This window comes from Dipteris shenzhenensis, chromosome 4 (genome assembly GCF_047967505.1).
Source record: "Dipteris shenzhenensis isolate YYH24624 ecotype China chromosome 4, Dip_SZ_1.0, whole genome shotgun sequence".
Classification (NCBI taxonomy): Eukaryota; Viridiplantae; Streptophyta; class Polypodiopsida; order Gleicheniales; family Dipteridaceae; genus Dipteris; species Dipteris shenzhenensis.
In genome coordinates, this window is record NC_141599.1 from 21,117,432 (window position 1) to 21,129,639 (window position 12,208).

Genomic DNA, 12,208 nt, shown 5'->3' on the forward strand with positions numbered 1-12,208 from the left:
CCAAACCGACTTGGCATCCTAGGTATTCGACTGACACGCCCCTCTGAATCCATGTGAAATCCAAATCAGTCCCCCAATTTGGAGTGTCATCGTCACAGATCCAAAAGCCATTGGACTTGTTCCAATTGGTGTGAGCACCTGTTGCAATACAAAACAAATCCAAAGCTGTCCTGAAGGAAGTGAGATTTTGAGGAGAGGCCTCCAAGAAGATAGCAGTGTCATCTGCTATTTCGTAATCCATGAGGTCCTCTTCCTGTCTAGCAGAAGTTTGAGCCTAAGAAAAATGCTTATAGCCTCAGTCACAAAGAGGAAAAGAAAAGGGGCAAGAGGGCATCCCTGATGGACTGATTTGGAAATCTAAAACCTGTCTCCCCTAGCCCCTCCTATGAGCATCTGGCTGTGGGCTGACCTATACAAGGCTGAGACCCCTCTGATCCATGCATCTTCCAAAGTGATGAATGCCGTCCAAGAAGTCCCAATCTACCCTGTCATAGGCTTTTTCAAAGTCCAGGAGTAGAATTGCAAGCTTTTGACCATCTTGCATGGCCCACTCAGAAGCTTCCCAAAAGGAGAATATATTATAAAAAATGCTTCTCCCATGAACAAATCCTATTTGCATATCATGAATAAGATCATGGAGTAAGGGTTGCAACCACAGGCAGATTGCTTTCGCCAGGATTTTGTAACAAGTGCCCAATATAATGATGGGTATCCACTGTGACACTAAATTTCTGCACCCCCCTTTTGGGATTAAATGTATGAGACCCTTCGTAAGTCAGCCAGGCATCTCACCGGAGTCCCAACGCCCTACAGGACTGAGGTGATGTGATCCCCAACCATATCCCAAAAGGTTAAGAAAAAGGAGGGTGTGCGCCTATTTAAACCTGGGCACTTACCCTTATGAAGGGCAAGAAGTGCAGTCCTAAATTCTAGGTTGGTAAAACGTGCGACAAGAGAGACTCTCATATCTGGACTCACCAGCCTAGGGATACACTGCCAAATGATCTGTCTGGCGTCATTTGCAGCCTCACTACTACCAGGATCTGCTAAAAGAAGGGATGATGTAGAATAGAACATCTTACCTGACCTAGTAGCTGAAACAAACCCTTTAACAGGGGAAGACCTCCAGCTCAAAGAGGAACCACGTGGTGGAAAATCGTAGGGGAAAAAACCCTGCCACCTGAAGAGGAAGATGCCCTGTCAATGGAATCCTAGTCACTGCCTCACCAAAAGTAGAGGGCACAAAGTCCTCCTCTGGGAAATCCAAGACATCTACCAGGGCTGAGAAGGAGTTCTGTGAATCAAGCCCGACACAGGTGTGCGTAGGATCCCTTTAGAGTGAAGTGGATCAACGGGATACCCAACCCTCTTTCCTCTATCCAAGGGGAGATGAAGACTGCTCCTGAGAACCCTGTGTCAAAAAGTTGCAGATGCCCCTCCAACTGGATTATCAACACGTGCAAGGTTAGGGAGAGGGGCTATCACTGGGTCAGGTATATGGGAAACCACTGTGTCCGGGGGAGAAGTTGCAACCGGGGCTGCAACTGAAGCTAAAACGTCTTGGACTGCGTGAGGTGCAACATTGGGAACACCAGAATGGGAGACTCCAAAGCTCCTGGGGAGGTGGAGTCAAGGACGGTAGCCTCCTGAACTGACGGGGATGGAGGCTGCGCATGAAGTGCAACGGGTGCCACTGACTGGAGGTTGGAGGAGGCGGTACCGAAGGGGCACTCTGTCAAGGAAGAGCTCTTTGACGTGGAGGAGGTGTACCTCCACCCTATGGAGGAGCTATACCAGCACACCCTACCAGGGTCGGGGAGCAAGCCAGGAACTGTACCACTTCCCTGTCGAGGTCGAAGGGGAGATGCTGTACCAGAAGGCTTTTTGGGCCTTTTCTTCTTCTTGGGGCAATCCTTGGCGAAATGCCCAAGGGTCTAACAGATCCTGCACTGGTCCTTTCTGCCTGCAACTTCCACTATCTGTCGAAAGAAGGATCCGTCCGAGCGTTGAGGCATGATGTGATCATCCGAAAGGTTAGGGTCCTCCATAAGGATCCTGACTCTAGGAACCCCGTTAGACCTGGTTGCCTCTGCAACGGTCAAGGGCAACCCAGGGAGGGGGGGATCTGAGTGACCAAACTAGATTGCTCCCCAATCACATGAAGAAGGCGATGGTAGACCTCGGGGAGCCCGGGAAACCTGATATAAAGCGAAAACGCCTCCTTATCCTCCTCCACAGGGTCAAAGCCGAGGAAGAAAGCACCAAAGAAAATCTTCTTGTGTCCCAAGTGTAGAAAACAGCCTTGGAGCAGAGTGCTTGTAGCCTCTGGAGAGTCAAACACAACTTGGAAAAAACCTCGTCCCAAAAGGTGAACATCTCTAAGTTGAGGGGTGAGGTCTGGGGGAAGCACCACAAGCATCCAATCTCTAGCTTGTGACCTGGAAGGGCGAGACCCATAGATGCGTGCGATCAAAGTATTCGAGCATTCAAGCTCTACATCCTTCTTGAGCTGCTGTAACTCTTCTTTTGAAAATATGATTGTTTTGGAGGCTGGTGGAGGCGGAGTAGGATTGGCTGAGTCATCGCCAATCGAGATGAGAGGCCGATTTGAACACAAGAAATCTTTGTCTGTTCCAAGAATCCTATGGGAAGAGAGAAAGGCGAAGAAGGGCAAGAAGCAGAGAGAGGAGGAAAGAGCGGCAGAAGGGGCGGAATGAGAGGCGTTGAAGGGGGAAGGAAGAGGGGCAAGAAAGGGCGTGGGGGAGGAAGAGCACTCTCACTCGCAACACCAGAGCTAGAGTTGCATGGCAGACAGTGATACTACCACAGGCATAGGGAGGCCTGGGTATTATAGATCCAGAGATGCAGAGCAGAGCCCTATTGGGCAAGTTGATAGTTAGGGGTCTCACTCCAGACATGGAGCCTTGGAAACTTCTCCTGCAGCATGGCCTCTTGAGGAACACCCCCGCACAGGTGGTCAGTGGCAGCCGTCCCACAAGTGGATCTTTTCGAAGGCCCCTCTCACAGGGAAGGGCTCACCCCTTATGAGGAGTCTCTTGAGGGTCCGGCAACAGATCTCAAAAGGTCTCATCCAAGTCAGCCCTTGGTACGCGAAGGAGGAGGGGCAGAGGGGAAGGCGGGCTGAGGTTGGGGGAGGAGGGGGGCAGAGAGGAGGGGAAGGGAGCAGAAATAAGGGCAGGGGGGAGGCGGGCTGAGGGCGGGGGAGGAGGGGGTTGAGAGGGTGTGGGGAGGGGGCAGGTAGGCAGGCTGAGGGAGGGAGGGGGCAGGCTGAGAGGGAGGGGGAGGGGAAGGGAGGGGCTGAGGGAGAGGGAGGGGGAGGGGGGAAAGGGCTGAGGCGCAGAGAGGGGGAGGGAGCAGCTTGGAGTGGGGAGGAGCAGCAGCTCACGATTCAATATCAAAACATGTATTCCACTTGTAGCTGTCGGCAAATTCCAAAAGGTACTGAAAATCTTTTTTTTTTGGCAAAAAAGAGACTTCTATTAAGTAAGAAAGAAACTCGCTAGAGCAAGCTCTGAGCGGAAATACAACATCATGAAATCATGAGAATAAATAAAACCCCCTCAAAGTGAGGTGGAAAACAACCAAGGCTGAGGCTGAAAGTGCCACCTCAACCCTGTAGGAGTCTCAGAGAAGAAAGGAGAATCCTTCCATTCCCTGAAGAAAGAAGCCCTCCTAGCTGAGGCTGCCGGGAGTCTCCCTATATACTCATCCATACGACCATCAAAGTATGTACGGTGTCTGTCCAGATACTAGCCAAAGTGTGCGAGGGATGAACCTGAGTATCCTCCATAGCCTCTGTGCATCTGGCTCTCCAGATATGCCAGGATGCTATGCTCGCTAAAATCTCCCAAGAAGTATCCAGAGAGGCATGTACATCTGTAAAAGGAAGGTGTGGTACCACATCCAACGAAGAGGACTCACTCTGATGATGTTGAACCAAAATGGCCTGAGAGGAGTCAAGTCTCTCATAGAATACGTAAGGCCCTGTAAGAGAAAGCCAAGCCACTGAGCCCCATGTCATAAAGAATGGGGAGTGGACAAAGTGACTGAAAATCCTAGCTACCCCCATCCAAATCATCCTCGCCTATCTGCAATCCCATAAACAATGTTGAATAGTCTCCAAAGCAGAGAGGCAACAAGGGCAAGTATGGTCGGCTCCGAACTTGGATCTCCAAAGATTCACTACAATCCCACCATGGATAGAAAGCCAAAAGAAGAGAGTGATCTTTTTATTCCTGTGGGATTTCCAGAGTCTCCTCCAGAAGCACCTCTGCAGATCCGCAGTGATATCAAATGTCTCCCAATGAGGAACTTTGGAAGGTCTCCAACCTCTACTACAGAGCTGAAATCTCCTGGCATTACTGACCATGTAACGAAAGAAGGGGATGCTCTTCTCTCGATGCCCTGCGTCAATCCACTCCCACTCTCCAGGGTCCCACTGCAAATACCTAATGGGAACTCCCCCGTAGAGCCAAAGCCTCCAAGACCCGATGGAGAGTAGCCGGGGGTCTGGGTCGAGGAACCACTCTGAATGTGATTCCTGCACCAAAAGGCCTACAACCCTGATAGGCTGAAAAGTAGACTCAAGCAAGATGTCCTCTGTGGATCTGAGCAATCTGCCACCATCCTGCACAGTAAAAACTAAAGCATCCTCCTGTGCATCTCAAAAGGCCAAAACCTGAAGCGGAACACCACCTCTCGTAAAAGTACCTGCCCAAGTGGAGCAAGTGAGTGGCATATCATCTTTGTCTACCCACTCCTCTGGAAGGGCTGCCTCAATCTGCAAGATCCTCCCTGCACTCCCTCTGAGATGTCCTGTCAACTGAGACTTAGTCTCCTCTGGAAGCCTGCGGAAAGCTTTGGAAGCCTGCGGAAAGCTTTCCAAGACCCCAAAGATGATACAGGTCCCCTCTCCCACCTGGACCACTGCATGTAGAGTGAGGCACCAAGTGGTTTGCCATGATCATCTAAAATACTGTCATTCCACATGATGGGTTGCCTATCAATCTCTTCACGAGAGGAAGGAGGAATCCTCCGAAGAGTGCTCCTAAAAATGGCCCATGCTTTCAGAATGGCAACCATGAGAGGGGACGAAGGTGATCTGAGGTGTGCTGTGGTGAAGATCCACCTAATACTACTCATCCAATCTCCTCTTGAAGAAGGTGTGCACCTCTGTATGTTGCTAATAAGAAAGGCCTTCCATGGTTCCTGCCCTAGCATAAGTCCCCGCACCACCATCTTGCATAGTAAAGCTCTGCACTGTAAATCTGGATCAATAATATTGAGACCCCCTTCCTGTGTAGGGAGGATGAGGGTCTCCCAAGCCACCCTGGCTAAGGTATCTGCTGTGCCATCAAGCCCACTCCAAAGAAAATTTCTGATCGGTCTCCTGAGCTGAGTGATGCAGTCCCTAGAATAGCACCAGCAAGAACAAACAAACCAAGCCGTGGCCAAGAGGACCTGGTTGACCACCACAACTCTAGAGGCAAGATCCAGCTTGGCTGAGCTCCAAAAAAGGAGCTTCCTCCTGATGCTCTCCAACACGGGAGCAAACTGCTGCGTGGAAGAAATATCCAAGCCGACGTGGCAGCCCAAATACCTGACAGGCACACCCCTCTGAACCCAAGTGAATCCTATGTCAAGTCCCCAAACTGGAGTGTTTCATCACTGATCCAAAAGCCATTGGATTTATGCCAATTTATCTGTGCCCCCGCCGCCAAGCAAAATAAATCCAATGCTGTCCTGAAAGAAGTGAGCGTCTGTGGAGTGGCATCCAAGTAAACTGCTGTGTCATCTGCCAACTCACTGTCAAGTAACTCCTCTTCCCTTCTAATGAGAAGTCTCAGCCCAATGATGTCAGCTTGAGATCTAACATAGATACTCATAGCTTCGGCCACGAACACAAAAAGGAAAGGAGCAAGGGGGCATCTCTGACGGACTGATCTGGAAATCTGAAATCTCTCACCCCTTACCCCACCAATAAGTACCTAGCTGTGGGCTGATCTGTACAAGGAGGAAACACCTCTGATCCAAGCATCAGTAAAGCCAAAACGTAGAAGGGTGCCCTCCAAAAAAACCCAATCTACTCTGTCATGAGCTTTCTCAAAATCCAAAAGTAGAGTGGCTAGATTCTGGCCGCTCTGCATGGCCCACTCTGAGGCTTTCGAGAAAGAGAAAATGTTATCAAAAATGCTTCTGCCATGCACAAATCCCATCTAAGTGTCATGAATAAGATATGGGAGAAGGGGCTGCAATCGAAGGTTGATTGCCTTGGCCAGAATTTTGTAACAAGTCCCTAGAAGTGTGATAGGCCTCCACTGGGACACTAGATTTATGCAATCTCCTTTCGGGATAAGGTGGATAAGACCTTTTGTAAGCGACCCGGGCATCTCACTAGCATCAAGCAAAACATGCATATCCGGTTTCACCAACAAAGGGATGCTCTGCCAAATAACCTGTCTAGCATCCTCTCTATCCCGTGTCTCAAGATCAGTAGTAAGAAGGGCGGCATAAAAATCTGAAGCTATGGGCAAGACATCATCAGGATCTGTCTGTAAAACCCCATGTGAGTCAATAAGTTGGGATACACTCTCTCTAGTATGTCTAGGGCCAAGAGTAGAGAAAAAGTGTTTATTGACTCTGCCACCCATCTGAATCCAGAAGGACTCCCATGCATGAAAGGCATACTCTACTCTCTGATCAAGCAACTCTGATCAAGCAATACCTGCTGATGAGCCCTTGGTACAGCAAGGCGCTCTTGAATCCAAGCATCTGAAGGTCGTTTCTGCTCTTCCCTTTGCAAAGCTGCCAACTACTGGCGAACACCAATCTCACGTCTGAGAATATCTCGTCTCCTGGTACGAGCAACTGAGAGGTAGAAGTCGCTAATACCAGAAAGGGCAGCAGCTACTTGTGATGGCAATGGCTGCCCACCCTGGACATGAGAAACCCATATCTGCAGGGCTGCCTCTGTAAGGTTCTCCTCTGTGTACAAGGCATATGGAATCCTGATGCTGGCAGATCGGCCTCTCAAGTGAAGCTCTGAGATAGCCAGCACAACAGGAAAGTGGTCTGAAGTGGAAATCCCAGCAGCAATGCATACCGATCCACCTCTGTCAAGTGCCCAATCATCTACATAGAATCTGTCAATACATGCATGAATAGGCATCTACTGCCTCCTGTTGACCAAGAGAACAGGAGGGACTGTGGCTGAATAAGAAAGGCACCGTCCAACCAAGTATCTCTGCCACAGTAGTGAAAAAGGAAGGCATCCCAAGCTACTCTCTCCAAAGAGTGAAGTCCTCCTTCTCTATCCCCTTTTTTGTCTGACAGTAACTCAACCATGTTAAAGTCACCTCCAATCGCCCATGAATCCGCAATGGGGGCCCACGAGAGCAAATCCTTCCACATAAAGACACGTTGCCCTCTAATGTTGGAGGCATACAGGTTAAGGAAGCCAACCTTACACCCTCCAATCAAGAGAATAATCCACTGAGCTCTAGAGGGAATAATGACTCCGTGTCCAACAACCAAGGGGAGAACCGACTACGAAACTGAAATAGAAGTGCCCCCCCTGGTGCCCAAGGCAGGCGACCAAAAAGTATGACCAGAAAGCAGTTTGCCAGACTTAGAGCAATCACTGGCATCCAACTTGCGTTCCTGGATAAAAAGGATATCAATAGCACCTCCAGTGACACATGGATGAAGCTGATTCTGGATCAGCTGCCTATGGCGATGGTGTGGAACTCCGCCTAGGCCCTGTATGTTCCAGCTGACTATCTTCATTGACGGGAGGATGCTGGATGGAAAGGCTTACCCGACCTAGTAGAGGAGGCCAGCTTCCCCTGGGCCGAAACACTCCTGCTGAGGGCAAGAAACTCAACAAGTGAAAGGATCCCTACACCTGCAAAGGGGGAGGCCCTGTCAAAAGGAATCCCAACGACCGGGACCCCAAAATCTTGGCTATCCCCTTCCAAATAATTCTGGCCTGTCTGCAATCCCATAGGCAATGCTGAAGTGACTTCTCGGTAGTAAGGCAATGAGGACAAGAATGGTCGGCCCCGAACCTGGATCTCCATAGGGTCACTGCAATCCCATCATGAATAGAAAGCCAAAAGAATAGAGTGATCTTTCTAGTTCTGTAGGATTTCCATAATCTTCTCGAGAAGTTCTTCTATATGTCCATTTTGTTATTTTACTACTTCTCTTCCCTATTTTCACTTTTTATTGGTGGTTAATTGTGGAATTCACATCTTTGTGTCATGCTTCACTCTTTTGTACTCCTGCACTTTCAGTGCCAGCCCCCATGCAGCTTGCCCACTCCTTTGCAGGCAAGTTGATGTCCACATCCTTATAGAAGGTGCGTCACAGACACCTCCACTGACCACCCCCCCATGTCTCGACTTCTCCAACTGGATCCCCTCTTTTCAATAAAAACTTGAACTTTTCTCTCCTTTTGGTAATTACTCCTCTCACTTGGCAGGTTCCCAGGATCCATGTATGTACCATGCCTAGGATGGGTAGGAAAGTTGCTTTAAAAAAGGCTTATTTGAATCAACCATTTTTGGAGCACTGATGCATTTAGTATCCCTATTAATGGCCAGGAAGTCCACATTCTTGTGAACAAGGAAACTCACACATGAATCAAATGTAATGTTTGGATTTGAACCTGGGTGGAGGGAAAGGATGGATTGAAAGTTGGGAAAGCTCAAGGTATCCAGTGTTCTATTACGCGTTTTATGGGGAGCCATCAATATAGCCTTGGTAATGAGACATTAGGATAACAGTGGGGGTTTCAAAATTGGACATCAATTTTATGAAAGGTCTAATATTTTTGGTACACAGACATATGCATGTAGCATGTTGTATAAAGCTAGACAATTGGTCTGAATTGCTTTATGTATGAATCATTGAATATAGTTCTCTGTTTTTGTTAAAGATCATATTTATGCAGCAGGACAGTTTCTCACCCAAACCCTCTTCATAGACAAGAGTATTTTGTCAAGCCATGTGCAATCGCTGTATACTTATATTATGCAATGTGTCTCTAAGAATCGAGTGCTTGACAACAGCAGTTGTAAAATACCAAATGTTGTATTCCAGGTATGTCACAGTCAACGAAAGGCATGGTCAGCAGCTTTTTTATTACTTTGTGACATCTGCAAATGATCCGAGCACAGATCCACTTGTTTTATGGATGAATGGTGGGCCAGGCTGCTCCAGTTTTGATGGCTTTATATATGAGCACGGTATTCTACTATTCCAACAAAGGATAAATATTTTCTTCCAGTCTCAAATTAGGGTTTTTTTCGGTTGAATCTTCTCCCCTCCTTATCATCCTGCTTGTTATGCATAGTTCAGTTCTTTTCTTCACCTGGATTAATATTTATAGCTTGTGAAAGAACTATGGTAACTAGAGAGCTTTCTTTTTTAAGACTTGGTCACATTTTATCTTTAGCAGGAAAAAGATAATGTAATGTATCTATATGTGCTTTGTACATGTTAGGGGCTTACCAATGAAACCAGAATGTAATCTCTATCTGAAGATCAACAGTATATTGTGTTGGTATTATTGCACTCCAGATACCTAGGATATAATGATCCTTTGTCTATAGGGGTCAAAGAAGTCATGCTTGAGCACTGCTTCCATAAACATTTGTATCATGATGTAGAAGAGTGTAGTGTTATTTGGCCTATATGGCGAATGGAAGAGAGGCCTCCATGAAAAAGTGGGGGGTGAAGCATAGGTGTGGCCAACGGGAAGGCCATGCATTATCTTAAAGGGGGTCCTTCCTTTGGAAATGAGCATCTCGTTTGAGTTTTCTTGTCATTTGGCTTGCTTCTTTTATTCATGCTTTGTAAGTAGCTTTACCCTAGGGCCCAGGACAGTTCGGCAGTCCTGTTGGGAAAGTGGTGTTTCCCTTCCCCTGGGTCTTATCTATTCCAGTAGTTGTGATAGTTTTCTATTCTAGGTTAGATTCCCATCTAGGTTTTCTAGTTTAGGTGACTTGATTGTCCCTTCTATCCATTGAAGTCAGCGATTCACCTTTCTTCCTTTACATGTGCCCCCTGCCTGCTGCCAAGCCTTATCACACAAACTTATCTTCCTAGTGTAGCTCTTCCCTAGGTAGAAGCAAGAAGTGACCTTATCCCAATGTCTGAAGCTTTGATGAAGCTCTCTCGATGATTGATGCAGGGGTTGGTTGGTCTATGCCTCACTGCCCTCCTTGATATGGACTGCTACCAGAGCAAGGAAATGTTGGTTGGTCTATGCCTCACTGCCCTCCTTGATATGGACTGCTACCAGAGCAAGAAGATGTTTGGTTTTTCCATAGAGATACAGGACGCGTGTTCTCGTTCTTCTCAATTATCTTGGATATGGGAAGCCTGAGAACAGGCCTGTTGGATCCACTATCTATAGTGCTGTAATGTCAAGTCGCCACTATTTGGTATAGCCCTGTTGGTTCCACTATTGGTAATTTATTATAGTGCTGTAATGTCAAGTCACCACTTTTTGACGCCACTCCTGGTTCTACTGCTCAATATATCTCTCAACACTTCATGAATTTACAGAACATCCTATGTCTTTTGATACGCATGGTTGTTGTGCGGCCATTTATGCAATTCTTGCAGCCAGCAAAGCTTTGTTGCAGATCTATTATTCTAAGCAGTGAGGAGAGAAAGATAGTTGACAAATCTTGATGAATTTCAGTGGCGATCTCTCTATGTGTTGCTTTCTTCATACAACGGTGCAATAATATGGCCCTACATATTGGTTTTCTTCTCCTCTTTGCTTCCAATAGTAGCAATCATCAAGAAGGAAATTAGCCAATCGCTTCATTGCCTTGGTAGGTGTTTCTTGGTTTTCTTTTTAGGAACTATGGTTTCTGTTATGAAAAGGCTGAGCATAGGAAGTAATCAAATACTTTGAATATCTGACATTGACACTTCCTCAGCAAGCCATGGCATCCAAGACCTACTTCAATGACTTGTGGGGGAGGATTTTTCGCCACAGCTTGTAATGCCACACACAATGCCCATAGAGATACATGCTTACAATTCTGTTTTGGCAATTTACTGATGATAGGCCTCTAAGAAAAAGTATGGTGTTTGCATTTTCTCATTGTTTTTCCCCAAAAGGGTGAGGTCACGGAGGAGGGGATGGAGTTTGATGTTTAGTGCCTTGGCTTAGTTTTGGTAGGCATTGCCAAGGAGGGTGATAGATCTCCTTGGGGATCCTAACCCCTCCTTTGGGAACGAGATGAAGAGTCCCTCTGAAAGGTAAGGAGGCAAGATACTGCAATCCCAAATCTCCGAAAAGGCTGAAGTGATGGTAGCCCCAGCAGAAGTCCAGTGAGTGATGAAGAAAGTAGGCGTGATGCCATTGTCACTTGGGCCCTTGCCTTTTGACAAGGCAAGAAGTGTTGTCACAAGGGGGGCATCCAAGTGAGTCCTCACCTCTATTATGCCCAGGTAGGCATGTGCTCTCAGACTCTGCACTGAGCTGTATATTTGGCCAGGGTGGAGGGATTGACCGAATAGAGAGAGGAGTAGAAGTGTATAGCAACCTATCTGACTGCGAACTTAGTGGAAAACTTAGTGAGGATCATGTCGCTGCATGACACTCTCCCTGCTATGTCAATATCCCATGATTACGTCATCCCCAATCTAGGTCGAAAAAGCCTCTCAAGTGGAGTATCGGTACTCATATCTCTAGTAAAGAACATGCTACTGCTCTGTAAGAGATTACAAAGATATGGTGTTGTAGGCATAAAGTCAACCCTATGGTTGACCAGTAGTACTTGGGTACTATATATACCAAGTACTTGTATTGTTTCATTTGAACATTTCTATTGGAGCTTTCTTGTGTGTGCACTCTTGCTCACTTGTGTTCACAACCTGTCTCCACTTTGTTCCTACATTTGGTATCAGAGCGCTTCCGTCTCTAGAGCCCATTCCCGTGCTTGCTTCGAGACTCCCGCAAGCTTGGTGCTCCAGTGCACATTCCTGGTTCTCACATTCAGCTCTCCAGCTTTTGCTTGAGGTAGCTCCAATAGTCCAGCGGCTATTTTTTGACCTTTTGAGGTCCGATTTCGACGTTTTTCAAAATTTCAGAGTTGCCCGCATGCAAGCAAATCTGTCCCACACCATTTCAAGCGGAAAAAAAGAAAAAAAAATCTGTTCTTTT

General features: G+C 47.3%; 1 protein-coding gene across 2 annotated transcripts in view; it reads left to right on the plus strand.

The window, feature by feature from the left end:
- Nucleotides 1-12,208, plus strand: part of LOC147902588 (serine carboxypeptidase 1-like) — a 224,934-nt gene that overhangs the window by 8,066 nt on the left and 204,660 nt on the right. For both annotated transcript variants that reach the window (XM_087373630.1, XM_087373631.1), the window contains exon 2: nt 9,124-9,269. In XM_087373630.1, the coding sequence (XP_087229756.1) occupies nt 9,124-9,269 (146 nt within the window). The remainder of the gene's footprint in view (nt 1-9,123; nt 9,270-12,208) is intronic.